Source organism: Falco peregrinus, chromosome 6, assembly GCF_023634155.1.
Source record: "Falco peregrinus isolate bFalPer1 chromosome 6, bFalPer1.pri, whole genome shotgun sequence".
Lineage (NCBI taxonomy): Eukaryota > Metazoa > Chordata > Aves > Falconiformes > Falconidae > Falco > Falco peregrinus.
Window position 1 is genome coordinate 12,721,809 of NC_073726.1, and position 22,216 is coordinate 12,744,024.

At 39.6% G+C, this 22,216-nt stretch overlaps 2 protein-coding genes across 6 annotated transcripts in view; both read left to right on the plus strand.

Moving 5' to 3' along the window:
• Positions 1–22,216, plus strand: part of LOC101924529 (ankyrin repeat domain-containing protein 26-like) — a 59,318-nt gene that overhangs the window by 8,684 nt on the left and 28,418 nt on the right. For 2 of the 5 annotated variants that reach the window (XM_055807389.1, XM_055807394.1), the window contains exons 7-21: positions 1,605–1,655; positions 3,938–3,971; positions 4,051–4,123; positions 5,328–5,388; positions 5,731–6,701; positions 7,408–7,555; positions 9,173–9,234; positions 10,368–10,470; positions 12,115–12,143; positions 12,251–12,317; positions 12,401–12,445; positions 16,584–16,669; positions 20,108–20,346; positions 20,945–21,094; positions 22,072–22,105. In XM_055807389.1, the coding sequence (XP_055663364.1) occupies positions 1,605–1,655; positions 3,938–3,971; positions 4,051–4,123; positions 5,328–5,388; positions 5,731–6,701; positions 7,408–7,555; positions 9,173–9,234; positions 10,368–10,470; positions 12,115–12,143; positions 12,251–12,317; positions 12,401–12,445; positions 16,584–16,669; positions 20,108–20,346; positions 20,945–21,094; positions 22,072–22,105 (2,153 nt within the window). The remainder of the gene's footprint in view (positions 1–1,604; positions 1,656–3,937; positions 3,972–4,050; positions 4,124–5,327; positions 5,389–5,730; positions 6,702–7,407; positions 7,556–9,172; positions 9,235–10,367; positions 10,471–12,114; positions 12,144–12,250; positions 12,318–12,400; positions 12,446–16,583; positions 16,670–20,107; positions 20,347–20,944; positions 21,095–22,071; positions 22,106–22,216) is intronic. The other 3 variants (XM_055807390.1, XM_055807391.1, XM_055807392.1) reach the window with 3 other exon arrangements.
• Positions 16,676–20,100, plus strand: LOC114013593 (uncharacterized). Its single transcript, XM_027793993.2, has one exon. The coding sequence runs from the start codon at positions 18,204–18,206 to the stop codon at positions 19,326–19,328; it is 1,125 nt and encodes a 374-aa protein (XP_027649794.1). The 5' UTR covers positions 16,676–18,203; the 3' UTR covers positions 19,329–20,100.

The following is a 22,216-nucleotide window of genomic DNA, read 5'->3' on the forward strand; positions in this document are numbered from 1 at the left end:
TTGATCTTGAGACAACAGAGGAATACCCACTTTGAATTCTTTGTTTTAATCTTGCTCTTCATTCCAGTTTTTCTGGCATCTTCAATGTAGTCCTTATTCCTTTTACTACTTTTGCACTTGTTGAACATTCTTCAAAATACTCTCCTTTAGTGAGCAAGTCGGTATATTTAAGAAGTTGGGTCACGCTTATTTGGGTGTTTACTTTTTGTCAGAACATGAACCTTTTTGTTAATTACAGACAGACTTGCAAAAACCTCCAAATGAATGGCTTCCAGCTCTAGCGTATTGGATGACAGACTTTTCAGATTTGAAGTTGGAATTTCTTTGGCAAAAAGTAATTATGCAATTTTTCTAAAGGCAGGGGTTCGGATTTCTAGTATGTCTGCAGTGGCAGCTTTTTTTAGCTGCTGCACTGCATATTAGTGTATTGTTCCTTCCGTGTTTCCCCGAGTCCCTACAGAAACCATGGGGTTTTCATCATAGAGCTCTTGGAATAGAAATGAGTGCTTCAGTGTGATTTATATCTTCTGAGGTCAGGAAACATTATCCTGTATCACCTTTTAAGAAGACCAAGAAATGGAGAAGGAATGAGAAACAATCTTGAGGTCCTTTTTTTAACTCTTAAGTGTGTGGTTTTGATAGGAGTCCTCTTGCCACATCCATTCCATGTATTTGTGGTAACATCAATATAAGCAGGACTCCCTGCTGCTCTGAGGCAAATGTTATGGCCTTGTCACAACGAAATTTGGTGTTGGATAGCTGCAATAACAGAACCACACCATTCATTGATATAAAATTGTACTAAGTAGTATGGGTAGAGCAGGTGGATGGTGATTTATATTCTCAAGCTTCTCTTCCACAACACACAGACATGCGTACGCACACAAACACACGTGCATGACGCTCACACCAGTCAACGCAGCTGTTTTGGTCCACTTGTGGCCTGCCCTATAGCCCTGGGGGGAACAGGGTATTCATTCTGACTGCTTGTCATACCTGCGTTCTGGCTGGTGGCGTAGCATTTGTATGTGAACAGCTCAGCAGGTCAAATCAATATATGCAGGGCTTTTACCTTCGAACTGAGGTAGGAGGGGCATATGTTTGCATCGGGTACCATCTGACACAAGTGGCTAGTGTATCTCTGAAGTTTGTTGGCACCTACGGATTTTGGGGATGCTTAGACGGAGGGATTTTAAGTGTGCTGTATGTATAAAGCACTCTACAAATACGAAGGAATTGCATTTGCTTTCGGTGCTAGACAAGGACTAGTCAAGTTGAGAGACATATAAAGTTGGCAGTACATTAAATTTCCAGTAATCTGTTTCAGTATTTCAAAACATTGGAATATAGGTATTTTACATGGAGCAAGTACATTAAGTTACACTGTTTGGCACTGTCCCGTAAGAGTAGAGTTCTGTAGATTGTGATAGGTGTTGCTTCTAGCACTTGTAACTGTAGAGTAGGCTGATGGCCACAGTACATTCCCCCTTTGCTATAGCTGTGTTAATGTACTCCTTATGTTTTCCAAATTTCTGGGAATTCACATTTATTCTGATGTCATTGTTTGGTCTGTCCTTGACATGCCTTTCCCTAAATGGATATAGGAATGCAACAATCTCCTAACCAGACATCAAGAACAGGAAAAACAAAGAAAGGTATTCTATACAGTAGCATTTCAAATATGAAACATGTTGTGTGATGTACAAATACTAACACACCTATGATGTTTATTATCTTGGAGGTCTCTATTCTGATGGTTTTGGTTTTATAAATTAGGTCTGAGAGCAGGCTCTGGGCGCTTTTTATTTGTTTGCATGTTTTGCATGGGTCCTTTATTACTGAATTGAGTGTTTGCTTTGTGTCATTGTTGATAGTAAAAAATTTTTTTCAAAAAAACATGCTCTTCTGTTACTCCAAAATGAAAATGGACTTCAGTTAAAGTGGAAACAAGTGATCCCCAGAGACTGCTTTTCTAGATCCCATTTCTACAGCAGGGCATCAAGGTCTGTCTGAAAACTAGCTCATGAACTTTCTCTCTTGCTTTCTAAAGCACAATGGGAACTGGTTTTGATCATTGCTTGAAGTTACTATACATCGAAAGCAAAAGTTCAGATAACTTACTCAACATGGTATGCCCTTTGTTTTCTTTTCCTTTTAATGATTTTGTCCAAGAGCTCGGTTTGGCTGTTATCATCCAACTTTATGGAAGGTCACCAATCTCCTGTTTATAAGCAACTTCATTTTGTGATGATAGTTAACAAGAACTAGTTATCGAGGAATTGAGGAATACTGAAATAGATAGGATGTGGAGGTTACATTTGTTTTTTTCCTTTCTGTCCTGGGAATTGAAGAGGCCCTTTATTTCGTCTTAGTTGTTGATAATTGAGAAGTTTTAACACTCTTCAGGCAGGATTCCTAGAGTTCAGATTTCTTTAGTACATCAGTGGTGTGCTGGAGTGCACAGTCGTTGAGTTTGCAATATATGCTTCTGGGCCACACTACCATTCGGAGGGATCTTGACAAGCTGGGTAAATGGACTGTCAGGCCTGTCTTACAGAATTCAACAAGGGCAAATGCCAATTCCTGCACATGGAAAGGAGCAACCACTTGCTACAGCACATGCTGGAACTGCCTGGCTGGAGAGCTACTTTGCTGGGTATTCCCCAGAGGGTCTTGGCAGAAAGTGAGCTGAGAATGAGCCAGCAGGGTGCCCTGCCAACTGAGAAGGTTAACCGTGTCCTGGGCTGTATGAAGAGCAGCATAGCCAAGAGGCTGAGGAAAGTGATTGTACACCGCTACGTGGCACTCACTGGATTGTGTCCAGCTCCCTGGGTATAATTTTGAGCCCCCAGTGCAAGAGAGATTTGTCTTTCATCAGTGAGCAAGTTCAGTGGAGGGCCATCAAACTTTGTCAGGGGCAGGACTCCTTGCTTTTTGGGGAGAGGCTGAAGGAACTGGGCTTGTTCAGTCTAGAGAAGAGATGACTTTGAAGGGGACCCAGCAGCAGCTTCCAGTATGTATAAGGAGAAGACAAAGACAGGCGCTTCCCAGTGGTGTGTGACAAGGAAGCAAAGATACAAGAGGCATAAAACAAGAGAATTTCTAATGGAATGTGGGAAGCTTGGCCATGGTAAGAACAGTAAAACAGAGAGGTTGTGCAGTCTCCCTCCTTGGAGTTGTTCAAGATCAGACTGGATAAAGCCCTAAGCAGCTTTATCTGACCTTGGAGCTGAGTCCGCTTTGAGGAGGCGGTTGGCTGAGAGACTTCCTGATATCCCTTGTGACCTGATTTATCCTGTGATCCTATGTGCAAGTTGCCTTCATAACACTGATGACAGCTTGGAGTGTAGTATAGAATGCCCTGGTTTTGCCTGTTGAATACCTTTTTTGGTGCAGTGTAGAGAACTGCTGGTGATTCTTCTACTCGAGGATAAGCTTTAGATCTTGGTTATGCTTTTTGATATTTCTCCCCTTTTCAGAATAATCTGTAACTGGGTAGAGCAGCAGCTGGGATAGTAAATAAAATGGTAACATCTCTGTAAATAATGTATACTCATGTGTGCAGTATGAGTACTTCAACAGTTCATTTATTTACTGTCATGCTAAAGCACCAGTATTCTGTTAACTGTTTTATTAACGTAGCATATTCATGCTGTGCTGGGTTTTTTTTAGTTTAGAGATAGTTCTTAAACTTTTAAGTTGTAAAGTTCAAAGGAGATATAACTCTAGTCTTTTTTGTTTTCTTTTTATAATTCAGTGTGACTTGAAAAAGCAGTTGTTTGGAAATGCATTCATTCATGCTGTCTTATGTTAAGTTGACTCCCCAGAGTTTCATTCTGTTATGACATGTAGAGTTGTCCATGTTAAATGTTTGTATGCGCTGGTTAATTTTTAGCATGCCAAATCTAATTTCATCATGTCAATTAATGTTTGACAGCAATAGATGACTTGTCGCAAGGAGACTCAATCAGGTAAGACTTTAAACATACCCAACACTTACCTGAGGAATGATTTCAGAGAGACAGTACTCATTTTGCTTTACCTTTTAAGAAGCTCGGAGAAGGAGGGGAGTGATGTCAGTTGGAATACTTCTGAGGAAGAAGAACTCGGTTTTACTCCCAAGGTATGGTGTATTTACAGTAGATGTCCTGTAAAAGTAAGTGTTTTGAAGGCAATGAGGGATTGAAAGAAACTGTGGTTCCAGCCGATATTGTTTTCTCCTTAGAAGCAGTCTCTGACTTGCCAGCCTTTCTTCTGCTGTGAGTTTTTCCTAAAAGATCTGTAGCTATGGCAGAGCATGCAGTAGATTTGTGGTTTGAGGCAAAAGAGCAATAGGTGACGAGATAAACCACCACAGTTTTATTTGTTCTTGTTCATTTGAGTCAGATTTTAAGTTTGTAAGTTACTGTTATAACCTATTCTGTTCTTCCCCAAACACTGTTAATGTTTCCTGTAAATTTCGTGATAGAATCCTGACTGATAAAGGGCATTTTTTAATGAAGATCTACTGAAATCCTTCATCACCTAGTTCTCCTTTCCTCCTCATCAGGTTACTTAAGAGTGCTCAGTGGATGAGTTACTCAAATGTGTCATCTTTTTTTCTTCTATTGAGATGGCATTCTGTACTTGCATGTAATCTCACACTGCATGTTTTCCCTCTTTTTTGAATGCTTGGGTAGTATTATTTTTGTCAGCTACAAGCTCTCATGCCTACTTTTTTTGCTAATGTTCTGAAGAATTATCAACTTCTGCAGTGATGTCTGGAGCATCTCTTCTGTTGCTCTGGGATTCTGCAGTGATGAAGAACCAGTGTGGTATTCAACCTGCTCTGTAATACTGGAGATGCAAGCATGTTTAGTTTTAACATAATTTCATTTTCTTGCACTGATTTAAATAAAAATGATGCATTTTTTTGGCATGATTTTGAAATTTAAGGATATTTTGTTAAGTGTGCTTGCAGGGACTAATTAATGCATTAAGTCTAGGGTTCTTAACAGTTACTTTCCTTGTGCACGCTTGCAAGTAAGCATCCAGAAGCTGCGATCTTAAATATAACTGAATTTTACTGAGATATTACAAATATTAAAAACAGATTCTTAGAACTGTTATGCATGTAAACATAGTTTTGGAAACAATTTGCAGAAGGGTGCCTGCGCAGTATTTTGGGGGTGAAGTGCTCACTGAATTGCATACGAAAAGGACAGCCTGATTACATTTACTGTTTAAGATTTGATGTGAACAAAGGATTTGTTGTTGTCGTCGTTAGTGTTCTAAAAAAACAAAACAAAAAACACAACCAAATTATTTTTTGGCTTCTTTATTTACAGAAGCTGCAGAAGCCAAACTTGGCACTGTTAATGAATGCTTCCCAGCAGTTCAGGAAAAACAGTAAGCTATTTGGAAAAGATTGCATGGTATACTAATATATAAAAGTAGATTTGCTAAGTGTTTTTTAAACAATTTTTTTTCCTGTAGTGACTGAGAAAAGTAGCATTTTTAAAACACAGCACTTAGTCATTTCAGAAAAGATAAGTCATATTGTTAAAATGAAGATATTAATCCCCTCTTAAGCCTTTGTCCCTGGCCAAGTCCTTCCTCCATCCTGCCCATCCTTTACATGGTTCCTTTTCCAGACATTCCCAGATTACTCCATTAATCTGGTAACGTGCCTGTTGCTATTCACATAACTCCTTTTGTTCACATGCATTTTTCCTTTTCTTGTGCTTTAAGATGATGGTGATGGTTCTAGAACTGAAATCCCTAGGTCACCAAAGAAAAGCCTCAAACAAAGAACCTTGTCAGATGCAAACCGGAACAAAGGAGATTGTGGAGAACTGTTGAATCAAGATGTCTCAGATGCAAGCAACCTGGAGGAAGAAGAATTGGAGGAGGAGGAGGAGGAGGATGAAAATGACAATGTATATGACAATGAAGATTATGAGGAGGAAGAAGAAGAGGAGGAGGAAGAAAATCTTACTCAAGATGAAAAGGAGGAGGAAGATCTGGAAGATGAAGAAACTCAGTTTAATGACATACCGGAAGAGAAACAGAGGGAGAAGAGAGAACCTAAAGGGGAAGTTAATCAGAAATTGGACACTGGAGCTGGAGTTGTCTGTGATGATGGTGAAATAAGTCAAGAACTTGATGAAAACGTGGAGAAATCTGTTGATACTCCTGTGTCTTTTATAGCTGGGTCTTATGAAAGGTTGCAAGAAAATGTAACTGCCGTGTCTCCAAAGATAATGAATAATGAAGTATCTTGCAAGTCAGTACCAAAGCCAACTGTCTTTCAAAATCTAAATAATTTGCAAGATAAACAAGAAAGTTGGAACAAGAAAAGCATAATTCAGGAGAAGTTGAACAGAAATGATGACTCCCATTTTGCAGGCTCTGAGATGACAGACTGGAAAAAAGAGACACCTCAGCTTCTCTCAGATAGCTGTGGTCTTAAGGAGAAAAAGTCAAGCTTCAGTAATGGCTTCGAAAGTGATAATAGTTCTTGGTCAGCAAGAAAAAACCCAAGGCTTGAAAGTCAAAGACCAGACTCTGTTGTTCTTGAACATGTGGATGATGAAGATACAGAAGAAGAGCAATATGAAGTAGATAATAAAGTCTGTGAAGCACTGAAACAAGAAAGTGAAAACTTAGGCTTGAATAGGCATGAAGAAAATTTAAGAGCAGCATTTCACTCAAGCACCAAGGTAAGTTGTATAAGGACGATTCAATCACAAAGGTATTTTCTAAGGATAATAATGGTAAGAACCAAATGGCAAACTGGATTTCTGGTACTACTTCACATATATCCATCTTTTGATCATCCTTTTTTTATATTAGAAAATGCCTTACTCCTAAGCAAAGCAGTTTCTTAGATATAAGAATAATATCAGGCAGTGTTTTCATTTTTTTTTTATTGGTTACAGTGGTTTTGCAGGAGAAAGAATAGGCAGTATAATTTTTCTGAAATCATTTCGGTTTTTCTCAGTTGTATGAACAGGTTTTATCTGTCAGGATTTATTACCATTTAGTAAAATTCATGGTGTGATGGCTGAAAGTGAGGAAACAAAAAGTTTGAGTAAGATTGAGGGCAGGAAGCTAGTGATTTTCCTTGGAGCAAAGTAGAGGAAAAGGAGTGCGTTCCAGAATGATGTAACTTAAATGAAAGCTAGAGTTAGGCTGGCATGAGGAATTGCTTCTCAGGAGCTTTGCAGAACCAGGGTTAAGACTTAGGACATGAGTCATTGCTGTCTACTCATAGATTCCCATGGAAAAACTGAAGGCCTTGTGAAAGAAAGCTCAACAAAGTTTCCCTTTTGTCTTGCACAAGAAAAGTGTTTTTAAAATTGTCAATCGGTGGCTGAGAAGATGCTTGTTTCTGCTATTTCCAGCTGTTTGGTTAATCTCTTTTAGGAAAAATCACCTAAATGGGAAGAAGAGGAGGAAGAGCAGGAAAAGGAAGACACTGGTAAAGAGCTACAAACTGCAGTTGTTGAGGGTGTGAAAAATTCTGTTCGTAATGATAGCCGTCAAGTCCACAGTGCTTCAAAAGACAACACTGGTGAGAGAAATGAGTTAGTAAATACTGATCCCACTTCTTTCCTATAAACATTAATGCACAGTAAATGAACCAAAATGGTGATTGACTTCTGGAACAGTTAGTTTTTCCCTTGCCTGTGAACCCTAGGGGGCACTGGCAGAGAAGGAAAGTAGCTTTTGTTCCTTTTCATTTGTTCTTGAAGAAGAAATTGTGGCCTTGGATTCCAAACAATGCTATATGGAGCAAGTGTCATTCTTGGTTTTGTTGCTGTGTTCTCCCTGAAGCAATTAGAACAAAATGCACAGAATAAAAAGGGAAGGACTAGAGTGTCTTGGGTGTGAGAGTAGCATTCCCCTTTCTGGCCCATACTGTCAGACTGAAAAGTTGTGATTGCTCTTGGCTGAAGCCTGGGAAAGATTTGAGTCAGTCTGAGAGAAAGCTGTTCTGGTCCAGTGCCTCACCTTGTCCAGTTTTAAAATGGAGAAAGTCTCTCCAGTGCCACACTTATGTGGGCTTGAAAGCATTGCCACGTCAGTCAGGGCTGAGCACTTTGGTACTCACCTCAGGTCTTGGAGCAGGAGTAGAAGGCACAGTTTCCATTGTCTGTCTCTAGAGAGTAGTGTGGCATGGTAGATGTTACCGGAGCAGGTATGGTAGATGGTACCGGAGCATGTTACCGGAGCTGGTTAAATGCTACATGGGCCCTGGCAAAACTTGCTGTATTCCAGATGTTGTGCCTATACACGCTCTTCTGTCTCTGCATTTTACCATAAGCATGCATTTGGCACAGTGTAAGTAGTCATAGCTGAGGTTGGAACCAGTAGTTGCCCTCTGCTAGGATGGGTGCCCTCACTGGTCTCTAGCTCCTTTCCCCTTTTTTGTGTGCATGTCTCCACAAGAGTGAATCCTGAATCATTTTTTACCTAATGGACTAGCTTAAAACAGAAATGAAGATAGTTTATTCTGGCCAGGAACCTACTGAGACTGAGCCTTACATTTGTCTAGTAGAGAAGAGATTTGGATGTTAGCCCCCTGAGATAGAAACAATTTTTTTGTGTGTTTGGGGTGAGTTTTTGGGCTGTGAGCCTCTGCTCTTTTTAAATGGCAACGCTTAGGTGTCTGCCTTCTGGGAAGGTGCAAGATAACAACTGTTAGTCAAGGAAGATCTTTGCTGGTAGTGCTACAAAAGGAGCATTGTTTCTTGGTGATTTGAGTGTGAAGATATGTTGGATGATGTTTCTACGGTACTTGTTGTACAGTGGATAGTGGTAGTCAGTGGCAATTTCTGGAGCTGTAGACCGGAGAGCAGGTGACCTAAACTCTGTATAGCACCGGACTGCAGCGTGCTGGAGCCCCTTCCTAGGTGTGACCCAAACACGTGTTCGGTGTAGCTTGTAGCTGTGCCAGCTGTTGTGCATAGCTGTCTTCTGCTGGAAAGGAGGCAAGAGAGGTGGCGATCTAAAGGAAACGCCATGATGTTTCTGGGTGTGAAGAAACCCTTGAATAGCACTCACTTCTTAGTTTGTCCTCAGCAACAGAACCACTGTGCATCTTTTGGATGCAGGGACTGACTGATGGGGAAAAGCAGAGTGAAATATAAACACTCAGTGCCTCACTTCTTTCTTACTGCATTTGTAGGTGCCCTGACAGCAGTTGGAGCAGAGGAAGAGGAAGATGCTGAATCTCCCTGGGATTCTGAGGTATTTCCTGTGAAGGACTTTGTGAAGGACTGTGAAGACACCCACTGGCGGGGGTGGGGAGTAAGATCCAGAAGCACTCGGAGCTTGGGCCCTGCCATTGATGAGGCTTACGTCCTCTTTTCCTGGTTCTGCTGTATGTTTGTAGCTGGGGGCCCTTGAAATACTTGTGCTGTATACTAGCTGTTCAGTAGGCCTGGGATGAAGTTAGGTCTGTCTAATGATTTGGGTCTCATAGCAACTGGCCTTTTGAGTTTGGTTTCTAGTATAGTATTGAGGCCGTGAAGTTTCTTGCTGCTTAAAATACTCTGAGCTTCCCACGGGGGCTGGTGGGATTGTTGCTTTTTCACCACACAACTTTGTCCTGCTGACCTGTTCAGTGGTTGCCCTTAGGGTCTACAGCCTAGATGATTAGCTACTTCTGTAAAGATCCTTTCTACCTTTTTGGCCCTTTTTGAAAGTAATGTTCAACAGAGATACCACACGGTCTGGCTGTGTTTGCCCCTTTAGTTCTTTCTATCTATGGTAACGGGTTAGAAGAAAACAAGCAGAGTCTGTAGCTTACCCCCTCTGACTTTTCTTGTGAGGAAGAAGGAACTCTTCCCCATCCCCTTCTTAAAAATACAAGGCTAAAATATTACTGGGTTTTTTTAGGTAGCCTTAGTTTCTGTAAGCTTTGTCTTGCTAGTCTTTGTTCAACCCCAACAGTCTTGATTCAACCTTTGCGATTGGGAATAGCCATGTGTTCACTCAGCACTGCAGGATATGTGCCTGGGGAACACCAGCACAAATTTGAGTGTCAGGTACCAGTTCAGTACGAAACTGCAGATCACCACAGACCTGCAGTTACTCGTTCACAACCCACATCTTGAGTTACCATGTTAATTCTCTTTTGTGGCTGTGCAGTTTGTCAACATGACAGAATAGTTTAGATGAGTTGTGAGGTTTTTGCCTAAGATCTGAAAACACACAAGTCTGCTGTGATTTTCCACTGTGTCTTGATGTGCCCTTTCCAAGGGGCTTATCAAAGGCTTCTGTGATTCCATGCTGTGCAAGTTGGCTTAGCAGGAACTTTTTACATAGAAATGAGTTGAAAATTTGTACTGATTCTCACGCATGTGTTTTATGTTATACAGACGGATTCTGAAAGTCCAGAAATAGTATCACCTGGTGTGTTGCTTCCAGCTGCAGACAGACACGGAGCACGCTCACAGATGGTTTCAGGGGACCACAAGACTGGTAACTTCCTGGTGGACTAAATGTTTGTCTGTAAACACGTATAGGCTAACATGAGCTTTTATCAATGTCTGCCTTAGGAATGCTGGTATGGTGTGGGTGTGCACTATAGCAATGAAGTGCTTAGTATTTGTTAATTAACACCAGCTATCACAGTGCTTGCTGGCAAGTTTGTAAAGGAAGATATCTTGTTTGCATTATGTGTGTTCTTTGGATGTGTTTCTGTTTTTTTGGATTCAGGTTCTTGTGGCATAGCGATGAAAGTGTATGTGGTTTAGGGCTGTCTGAACATCTAAACATTCCTGGATGATAATGTAGCAGGAGAGAGCTATGATCTGGCTAAAGCATTTTCCCCCCTATCTTAATCTTTTTTATACCTTTCTGTTATGCTTTGCCTAGGAGCTAAAATGTGACTAAAAGTTCAGGTTTTGCTGTGAAGGGTTTCTGCCTGTAGTTTGTGACACTGTCTCTTGAGCATCTGGAGCATAGAATGGCAGGGAGGTTTTGCTATTGGGGTAGAACTCTTACCTGAAGGATTTCTTTCTTGCTAAATGGTCAGTCCTGCTTGTAGCTTAAGTACAATAGAATAGCTGAAGAAGCTAATCCAATTTTAGTTTAGTAAGCTGGAAGCAAAACTTTAAAAGCTCCTGGGAGCTTGTAAATTTACTTGTTGAGTAGTTGTCATGAAAGTCTGCTTTGTGTGAATCCACTAGATTCTAGTAGATTCATACAAATCCAGAATCAGTGTAAAAAGGGGATAGAAGGTGATTATGATAATCTTTCTAAGGTGTTTCCATACTGCTAGACCACCAAGTTTACTGAAATCAAATGCTGTTAGGTTTTTAACAATTTTTTTAAATACAAAAATTTTGCTGTGGAGCCATTCTTAACAACATTTCATACGCTTCTTTCATGAGAGGACTCAAACTGTAAGATGACTAAAGCAGAGGACTTGAGAAATATAGGTGGGCCAGTAGATTGTGTGGGTTTGTAAGTTACTTAATGTTGGACAAAAGCCTTTAAAAAAAAATAACTATTTGGAACTGTGTTATAAATGCAGGTTACAAGCAATTGTAATTTGGTTTTTTTCTTTCCTTGCAATCTAAACCAGAACAACCTGATAAGAACTAGTTTGATTCTTCCTCATTGTATGATGTGTATGAGGTTTCTATGTCTGCACGCCTGTTTTCTCTGTCCCATCCATGGAAAGGAAAATACCCCTCAACATCACGGTCATAGTGCTGTTATTTTATATAATTCATAGTGTTATTTTATGAGCATTCATTACAGCAAGCCAGCTTTGGCTTTTGAAATAATCTTTGTAGAAAGCAGGATTCAGCTCCTCAAAATAAGTATTTTGATCTTGTTTTGTTAACAAGCAAGTCCTTATTGCTTCCTATGGATTGTACTAGTTCTGTGATTATTATTTCTTAAATCCAAGGTGCATGATGGGAAGCATGCATTGTCCATTTCTTGTATACTGATACAAATGTTGTATGATGAGGTAAATTGAATGTTCAGTATCGTAGTCTCGATGAAATAATGCTTGCAACTAATACTTAGTTGTAGAAACTACTGATGTTGGATGGAGTAAAAATTGTATAAATTAAATAAAATAACACTTTCTAAAACATTTTTCACCTCCAGGCTTTTTGGAGACACCCAATAATTCCCAGGTAAGTATTTGTTCATGTCAGACTGACTACTTGTTCTGCTCATTAAATATTATGTAGTTACTTTAAGTTTGATTTTTTTTTTTTTGTCATTGTATTGTCTTTCATAGCTGAAGACCTCTGAATCTGTTTTGGAAATGAATGAAACCTCTCCTAAAAAAAAGCAGCAGAAGTCAGGTAATGTTCACTTCATGTGGTTCTGGGTTTAGCATAATTTTCTAGATAGGAGTATTTAATAAAGCATCTGATTTGTTCTGCAGATCTGTTGGAGGAATTTGGTTTAGGAGATGCAGAAGATGTTGAAGGTATCATAACAATCTCTTTGTAGTGTGCGTTTATGGACAGACACGTTGTACTTGCAATTTTGTTTCTAATGTTAAATGAGTGGCTCTAGCAAGGCATCCTGGGAGCAGAAGGTCTGCTGAAATATACCTCTGTGTATGTATTTGCTCCCTCCTCTAGTCTGCTATTGAGCACTGTACATACCCTTTCATGATACACGCTTCCTACACCATACTTGCTGCCATCTCCCCTTTTCAGGCAGTCTTGAAGTTTGCTTTTCTTTCAGTTTCTAAAAAAAAGCCCTTCCTGATTTTCCTGGGTCTCTGAGCATGTGCTGTGGCTGATTCCAGGCTAGGGATCTGCAGGCTAGGCTGTCCAGGAGCTGCAGGTGAGGCAGAAAGGGTAATTCTTGGGCTCATGCTGTAGCTGTAGTTTTCAGGAATTACTACTTGCCTGGCTTTTCTCTACCTGTCTGGCAGTTGTTTTGAAACATGTAGCAAACACATTCCTCTAAGGCTTCCTTCTCTTATTTCATGGAAAATGACCAGCAGGTTCAGAGGTGTATGGGAAGGAAGTGGGGAAGAGAGACAAGATGGGAGGAAATCAGTGTCAGCATGTTGTCAGGAATTCTGTTTCCTTTGGAAACAAGGCTAAAATTGAGGCAGCTAGCTGGTCCGCTATATATTGGAGAGAGGATATGTAACCTTAATGGTTTTTTAATTTCTTTGTTCTAATGTTTATTGATTTGCATATTTGATTATTTGTGTTGTATTTTGTATTAATCACACTTGTTTATAAGATGAGAAACAATTTGCCACTCAGGTTTTAGAGTTTCTACAATTGGCTCTTGAAATTATAAACCAGAGAGAGGTGAACAGATATGTAGACAAGTAAGCGGACTTGTAACTTCTAAGTATAGAATACAAATAGCTCCAAGTTCTTGGGCATCTTTGCTGTAGGGGAAGAAAAAAAAAAGGTATTGTTCTTTTGACAATAATAGAGATGAAAATTCTCTCTAGCAGTATCTCCTTCCTCCTCCTCTCGCTCTTCTCCCTCTCACGTATTTGCAATGGGTAAGCAGCGAGTCCTCTTTCACCCTTTATTTTGCAGTGACAGTGTTCTTGTAAGACACACAGATATTTGTTAGAAGTTGTTCAGTTAAAACATGAGTTTTGGTTATGTCTGTATTCCACAGTAATGTGAAGTGTAGCCCCATAATGGACCAGTATGTTACAATATTACAAAGAAAGAAAGGAAAGGTTGCCTTTTCATGGCTCATTTCAGGTCAGCTATTTTTCCTGTATGGCTTTATTCATTTGTGTCATGCTGGTTTTTACCCGTATGTTATCTTGAAGGTCAGGTGCTAAGAAGTAGATGTAAAAAATTCTTATTTCTTTCTTTCAAACATTTTATGTTTGAATTTGGGTTTAAGCAAATTAGATTGCTTCAACAAAGCATCATGATTCCTGCAGCACAAATATTTCTGACTCTAAAAGGGTTGAATGCCATCCTTGACAAGTTTTATTTCATAAATGTGGAAAACAGGTACAGTATCTTGCGCAATTAAATATTCAAGGAGAGATGGAATTTCCCATTCTATTTACTTTGTTACTGACTCATAGTAATACATTCTAAAAATCTGTTTTTGAGTCAAAGTAAAGTAGTGGTGTTCTCATGTTTCCTGTATAGCAGAGTAGCTGCTGTCCACTGTAATCTGCAAAAAGTCATTATGTACGACAATTTATGAGGGAAGTCTCAGAATAGAGTGGAGAGGTAAAGACTAATTGGAAAGACCTAAGATGACTAGAAGTCATTTTTCAGTGCTAGCTAGAGAGCAGACAGAGTAAAAGGTGGGGGACTTGCATCTTTTGTATACACTGCACTGCAGGCATCCGTTAATAAAAATACATGCTAGCAATAAATGATAGGCAAAAATACTGGAATTTAATTTACCCTGTGAATTTTTTGTATACATTTTTTTGAATGACGGGCTCTTCAGAAGCCTTGGAGTAGGGTTCTACCAGTGTTTTAACTAAAACTTTCTCCCTGTGCTAAAAGTGAAGAACTCTTGGCAATGAGGAGTCATCCTTTTTCACAATGTTGACAGAAGCCAATAATACAGAAAATAGATTCATGAATTACTGCTCCAAGAAAAGAAGAAATTTTACTTGCAACAGCTAATGGGAGAAGTCTGGTTTATTTTTTAGTTATTTTTCTGGTGGTTGGAAAAGTAATTACTGACTAGAGTTACTGACACAATGAGAACTCTAAGGAGGGAAGAACACTGTAGCCTTTCATCTTTCCTGCCTTCTTCCTTGTTCTGTACCCATCATACAGAAATTTCAAGGTTGATTTAAACCCTATGGAAAAGAATTCTTAGGCCTCCAATGTTACTAAAATCTTATCTAAAGACTGAGACTTCAGACTCAAATAGCTGCTGCTGAAAACTTTACTGTTGACCATGATGGGCAAGGCTGAACAGGAGTTAGGGTTGCTTTTGATTATAGCAGCGTGGCACCTAATTGTAAAGTGACCGCACTCTGAAACAGAATCCAAAACATTAAGACACCTACATACTCTGAACAGAGAATGTGAATTGCATTCTTAGAAGGCCAGTACAAAACTCTGGGTGCTGGCAGGTTTGCTTTTATCCAGTTTTCAGGCAGATACAGTTGACCAGAAAAGCTTATTCAGTCTGTGTTGTGCACAGGAAAGATGTCACAGTTCTCCTGCATCCACAAAATACTTAAAGTCTGTCTTTTAAGCAAAATGGTGGTGTCCATGTTAGATGATGGGAGCGATGACACGTATCAAATGGTATGGTAGGAAGTTGCCTGCATTTTGCTGTTTTTGACCTGAGTGAACATTGGTGAAGTGACAGAAGAAATCTGGTAAGCGTACCTTCATGGAAACAGAGTTGGAGCAGCCCCATCTGTCCGACAGACTGACCACCCCCTGCTGTACTTGGGTGGAGAGGCTTCTAGGACTAGCACATACAATGAAAGTTTGTAAAAGGAGTCACCTACAGGAGAAAATGCCAAAAGTGAGGTTGGCCCTGTGACTCATAAATGGTGGACCCTTTTGTATTCTTATGATTTTATCTATTTTCTTCCTTCTTGCTTGCTTTTCTTATGGGAAGAATGTTGTGTCCCTCTCTAGCAGCGAAGCTTTGTGTACAGAAAGGCTGTTAGGTAGAAGCCATAGGATTATGGAGCAGGAAAGGAGATCCAGAGTGATTAAGGTGAAAAGAATCCATCTCTGTTTTTAGATGCCACACTTGAGCTGCTGGGACTTGTTTCTTTCTGAATACTTGTTCCTTCAAAATGTTCAGTGTGCCTTCCACACAAACAATGACAATGAGTTGCTGCTTCTAAATTGTGTCTGGAACTATTTGGAGTCCAGTTCTCAGATATAACAGAGATTCAAGGTAGGCACCCCATAATGGGGAGCCCAGACTGAGTTGAGTGACTGCTTCTGAGGAGTTTGTGACCTGTCCAGTATTACTTAGAAATTCTGAGAGAGGAAAGGGTGGAATCCAGTTTCCAACTGTAAAGACATCCAGATCATGGGTTATTTCTGCACATTTCACAAGCCTGTCTTTCATTCAGTGGCCCATCCGTGTCTTCTGGAACAGATGGGGCAACAGTTTGACTGAAATACTCTGTCTAGATCCATGTCTAGAGACAGATTTGTGTCGTGCAAGGAACAAAGCTGGGGTCTTCAAGATTTCAAACCTGTGACTTTGTTGTTCATGATTTTCTGTGCACAACACATAGGGAACTTGAAATTGATGGAGGAATACTGTATGGCGCACAGTGTGCCAGAGATACAGAGGTATCTATCTACGTATGAGAGAGAGAGAGATTGTGCATGTTTAAGAAACAGGAATGGGTTATTTGTGGCCATATGTAGTGAATTTCAGCAAATTTCCCTTATACATTAAAAAGTATAATGCCCTGGAAGAAAGGAAGAAAGGAATTCACACAGATGCATCTTAAATCTGTATTATGATTTTCTCTCTAACAGTGCACAAATTTGAGGGGATGTGTTATTTTGTGTTAAGATTTTTGTCACAAATAGGATGATTCAAGATGCACTCTAGCTGTAAATAAGTAGTATTAAGTTATGCTGTTTATAAAAATTTGTGGTTTTTTACTGCAGGTGAGAACTCAGGATCTATCTTTCCTATGTCATCATCAGCTGAAAAAGACAACATGAAGGATGCTATTGAAAATTACGGGCTGTGGGTATGTAAAACCAAGTATTTTGGATTACAGTCTGATTCAGTAAATTGTATTATACACTAAGGTAAAGAAAACTTACCAGTCAGTGAATAATGCTGAATAAAGGGAGAGTCTTGGAGGTTGTATTACAGTCTGAAGTAAAGTTGGATACAGTCTTCTTATGGTGGGGTAAAATCTTTGCCATTATGTTGGATACTTGCTGTTATAGTGATTTGTTTTCAGTTGGTTTGCTTAAATTTTGAGCAGGGTTTTTCCTTTTGTGCGCTGCTGAGAAACAGTGCAGCCAAATGTGGGGGTTTTTTGCCTGTGCAAAATGCACATTCAAGTGAAGAGGGAGATTTGTCTATAATATGCTGATCTGTTTGATTAAACATACCTGGTCTTCCTCTTTGTAAAACAAAGAACAAACAGAACACCTTGAGATTTGGTGACCTTTCTGATGCTTTCCCAGTCTCTGCAAAGTATGCTCTTGTTTGGCCATGTTAAGTGTTTGAAAAGGGTTTTTCAGAGGGTATCCTAGAGGGGAATGAGGCAGGCGTCCTGCTTGTGTTGGGCATACGGGGCAGGGGCTGCACAGGGGGGTCTGGCGTCCTCTGGAGCACGTGAAGGGACAGTATAGCAAATTATTTCCACCGCACACCCGGGCGTCACGGAAGAGGGACATGCTTAATTTTAACAGGCAAAGCACAGAAAGCCTGTTGCAAGGTGGTAGTAGTTGGCCGATGAGCTTGGGAACAGGGAGGGTGAGACGGGTGGTGGCTGGCTGAGGTGCTGCTTCCCCCTTCTGAGAGGAGGGGTCTTTGCCGCGGGAGAAAAGGGCCTGGCTAATACGACAGGAGCGTGAGGAGCGCGATGGTCTCAGCCTGTTGGGACACCAAGGCTGCCAGGACCTGTTCAGAAGGCACCACGAGCCGAGGAGGCACATGGGGAGGACTGTGACACAGGGCAGAAGCAGTCGGAGCTGTTGAGAAACAGAGCGTGGGGAGAGGGACTTGAGGGGACTGGGTAGGATTAAGGCACGGTGCGGTTTTCCTGCAAGTTGGGTTCCTGATTTCTGGGATGAGGGAAGGAACAGACAGGTTTCCCTAATAAATCCTTTTCTTTGGACCTTGGAATGGAATTTATTATTTCTGAATCTTGAGTGAAGAAATAATCCTCCCTTAGCCACTTCTCTGTGTGGTGAACGGTAAAAAGCTTGTCATGTTCATTCACATTGTATTAGCTTAGATGGCCGGGGACTGTAAAATGCCAGGCAGTAGAGAATGATGGAGGGAGGACTGGGTGAGAAAAATGTTGGCAGTTTTAATGTAAAATGGTATTAAAGCAATAAAACTTGACAAAGTAAAAATACTTTGTGACAAATGCCAGCAGTTACAGAAAGCAAGCAGGCTAAAAGGTAAAAGCAACCCTAGTGCCCAGACAAATCTAATCCAGGAAACTGTTGTCTCTTAAGTCCTTCTATTTTTCAAGAAGATGGTGATGCAGTGAACCTTTAATTTAGTAACCTTTGATTTTTATTAGAAAACTCGCTTTCAAAATGCCTTATTTCTATTACATGATGAGTTTGCAACAGAAATTGCATAGATTAACTGTAATATTTTTTCTTGATAATCTTTCTGTCTATACCTGTTTACGTAAGGATAAATATATTTTAGAAACTACCAACTTGATAGAAAAAACAGCACATGAAAATCAGACTGATAAAGCAGAAATTTCACATCAGGAAGCCCTAGCAGAAAATGAGGAATTGCACAGTGCTGACAAGCAGTTAAGTCCAAAACCTTGGGAGGAAAGATATGAAAGAATGTGGGTTGAAAATGAGAAAAGGGAATTGAAAACAAACTTTAAAAACATTACAGCAGAGCTAAAGCAGCTGTTTGGTGAAATTAATGAAACTGGGAAAACTACTTCTCTTGTGGAAGAAATGTCAAAAGTTGGCTTCAGTGATGAATTGAAGAGTTCTCATGTTGTTTCATCTCATGCAACAGAATCAAGTAATAACTTAGAAAGTAAAGTTGAATTTGGAGATACTAAACTTACACGAGGTGGAAAAGTACCCAAAATGGAAATTGTAATTCCAACTCTTGGTGTCCTTTCTGATCAAAATAACTTAAATGCAAACATGGAAGATACCTGGAGTACAGATGAAGAAGACTGCACAAACAATATCGATGATACAAAGGTGCCTCTAGCAAAAGGAGAGGAAAAAAAAATGCCTACTATGGAAGTGGAAGAGAATGAAAATGGAAGTAGTAGAAATGTAGTGGGAGGTCCTGAATACTCCCTGAGATACAGCTTAAAACCAAGTCTGTTGGATGACATTTCTAATATTATTCCTACAATAAGACCAGTTTCTACATGTGATGAAAATGCACTTTTTGTAACAGAGAGGGAACTTGGAAAAGACTCTGGATTTAATGATGATGTTCCCAGGGACTGCTTTATCGACAACAGAATAGGAGAAACAGAAATGGAAGGTCTTTTTGCAAATGCTCAGCAAGCACATAGCATGCTGCAAAGGAATCTTGATGAAGAACTACAACAAGATATTGAAAGATTTAAGGGTAAGGTAGGAATGCTGCAAATAGTATTCCTGGCTTTGGAGAAAGAGAAGGTACAGCTGCAAAAAGAGGTAGTTCACCTGCTACTCTTTATTCTTTAATCTCTCTCTATATCAATGGTCCTGTTCACTTTAGCTATTCATCATTAAGGGAAGATGCTTCCTTCAAATTGTGTTTTGTTCTGATGGAAATATGTTACTTGTGAATAAAGAGAGCAGTGGAAAGTTTTCTTTTTCCCCATTTTTGGAAAACAGAATGCATTCTTGTTCCAGTTTAACAATAGGTGGCACTCGGTTCCAGCGTAAGTAATTATCACTTCATTGCTATAAAAAGAAATCCATACAATTATATCCGTTCTGATTCTGAATCAAAGAATGAAAATAGCTTCTGAACAGGGTCTTGACTAATAATTCATGTGCTGTGGTATCTGCATGGTGTGTCTTCATTGCCTTTCACTAAAATTCCTCTTTCCTGTGAAACCATTTGTGTTTGTGGGTTTGGCATCTTTTTTATTTTCCTCCCCTTGTTAAGGGAGCATTATCCCCCCGCAGTTCCACTTGATCTTTTTTCTGGTGTTGTTACAGCCAACATTGTGCAGTCCTCCTAACTCTGTCCATCAGTAATGCTTTCACTTTTTTGTTGTTCATGTTTTAAGATAGACTGTTGTTTTCTTTCTAAGGGCTTTATTTTTGTTATCTTTAATTGAGTGAATTTGAAGTACTTTCAATGACATAATACACTTTCAGTGTAATTTTGTGAAAATGCTTCTCTAATTTCATATTATTTCAGGGGTAAACCCTGAATTAATCAATCTTAGATGTGGTGTTTCTGTCTTCTAGAAATAGTAAGAAATACACAAAGCTTAACTTTCTTTTTATAGGTTGAGAAGGAAAAAAGCAAACAAAGAATTTCCAAAGTGCAGGCGGTGGCAAAACAGGAATGTCTTGATAAATTAAATATACCATCAGGCAACGTCACTGATCGGCAAATGAAACAAAAGATTACTTTAAGGAAGAATGACTATTTGAAAATGGAGAATGAAAACACTATAGAAGAAAAAGGCGAAAAGAATTTTTCATCTGATGAGAGCTCAAAATTGATTAAAATGCCAATGAAAGAGTAAGCTAATGAAATAATATCTAATTCTTACTTGTAGTACTATGTAAGTGTCTTAGGTTTTCTAATATTGTAGTAGTTGAAGTAGTTTCCCCAGTGGTGAAAGCCATAGTGAGTAGGAAAAGTAGGAACTTGTGGTTTACTACTACTCCCTTTTCTAAGGGATTTTAGTGGTCTCCATGCAGTTGGTGTTTTCCTTTTCATTAAGTTAATATGCCCTTTGTCAGGAAAGGGGAAAAGATTATATTACCAAACCAATCTCAAAAGTCTAAAGAAGGCACACATATTTTTACGTAAACCTAAGCAGGAGGTTTTTTCCTGTCTGTCCTTCAAAGGGATCTCTGCTCTAGGTGCTTGCTTTAACGGGGATATCCAGCTTAACCTGAATCTAGCTCAGATTCCACATGTGCCCCTCACTCCTAGGGGAAGGTTTTTTTAAATACTTGGGTATCTTCCACGATCTTTGCAGTCAAGTCTGTGAATGTATCGTAGATATTTTTTATCTCAGTCATTTCTGGACATCATCTTAAGTATGTCTGTTTTACAGAAATATTTTTTGTAAACCTACTCGGTGATTTTTTTTTCTTTCTGTTTAATGCAGTGAATTTGCCCTGAATGCCAACGTTGCAAAGAAAAGTAAAAGACAGTCTTCAAAGCAGAAGGCTCACCAGCAGATGAGCTCTTCCAGTGGGAATCATTGTCAAGTACTGGATGATAGCACTTCCAGTGAAACATCTCGGGATGAAGGAAGGTATGCATATAAGGAATGTTAAAAATAAAACTTACTTAATGATGAAAATTGACCTAAGAGCTAGGGGCAGGATTGGGGTTTTGTTGTGTTTTGAGGTTTTTTGTACACCTGATGCATATCAAGATTCTTGTTCTTTTATGTGACGACACTACCTGATGTGCTTTGTGTTGAAAAACACTTCTTTTTTGTTTAGAGTGCTTTGAGCATGCTGGCCAAGTTAATGATAAGGTCACATGTGTACAAATTCTGATTAATTATGTGAGTGTGTGCACATGCATCAAAGTATTTTATAGCTTTTAAAAAGGGAGAGGAGAGACAGAAAAGCAAAATTGCTCTTTCACTGCAGGTATCTCGGGTTTTTTTGCCCTGCTTCCTGCTCCGCGTTTTCTTTTGCAGCTGTGTACCCTCCTGACTTCTTGCCCACCCCAACCTTACTTGTGTGGGTTGTGGCAAAGTGAGAAAGAGAAGTTATTGACACTGTTCAGCACTAGCTAAACATTTGGTTTGTTATCAACACTGTTTTGGTCAGAGATGTAACACACAGCGCTGTGTGGGCTGCTGTGAAGAAAATAAACTGCATCCCAGCCAGACCCAGTCCACTAGAGAATCCAAAATTACAGTTCTTTGACCTGTAAGAGAAGGATTCTCAATACTGAAGAGAGCTAAACCCCTGGTATTAAACAGGGAAGGCACATAACTGTATATCTACATGTCCGTAGCTGTACGATTTCTGTCGATGAGTGAAGCTGAGAGAACGGTTATTTCAACTATTTGCTCAATATCTTGCGGAAAAATTAGCCTTCCAGTAGACATAATAGTACATAATAATTCTTTCGGTCTTGAACTACATCTAGCAAAGTTGCTATACTAGATTTTAGTTTAATTCAGTTCTGAAATGAAGTTTTCAAAGCAACTTCAGGTATTATTCATAATGCAATATAAGCACTCCAGTACTGAAACATATTTCTGTTTTCTAGACCTGGAGCAACAACCGGGAGTGAAGAGAACAAGGTACTGTAAAACTAGTTTCTTGATAAAGTTTCTATCAGCTTTTAATCACTTAGATGGGAACCGTGTTTATGTAGTGATCAACCAGATGTACAAATTGCTGCTAGTATGCAG

Coding starts and splice junctions, on each gene's coding strand:
- LOC114013593 (XM_027793993.2), top strand. CDS start 18,204: ATGCCTTATTTCTATTACATGATGAGTTTGCAACAGAAATTGCATAGA.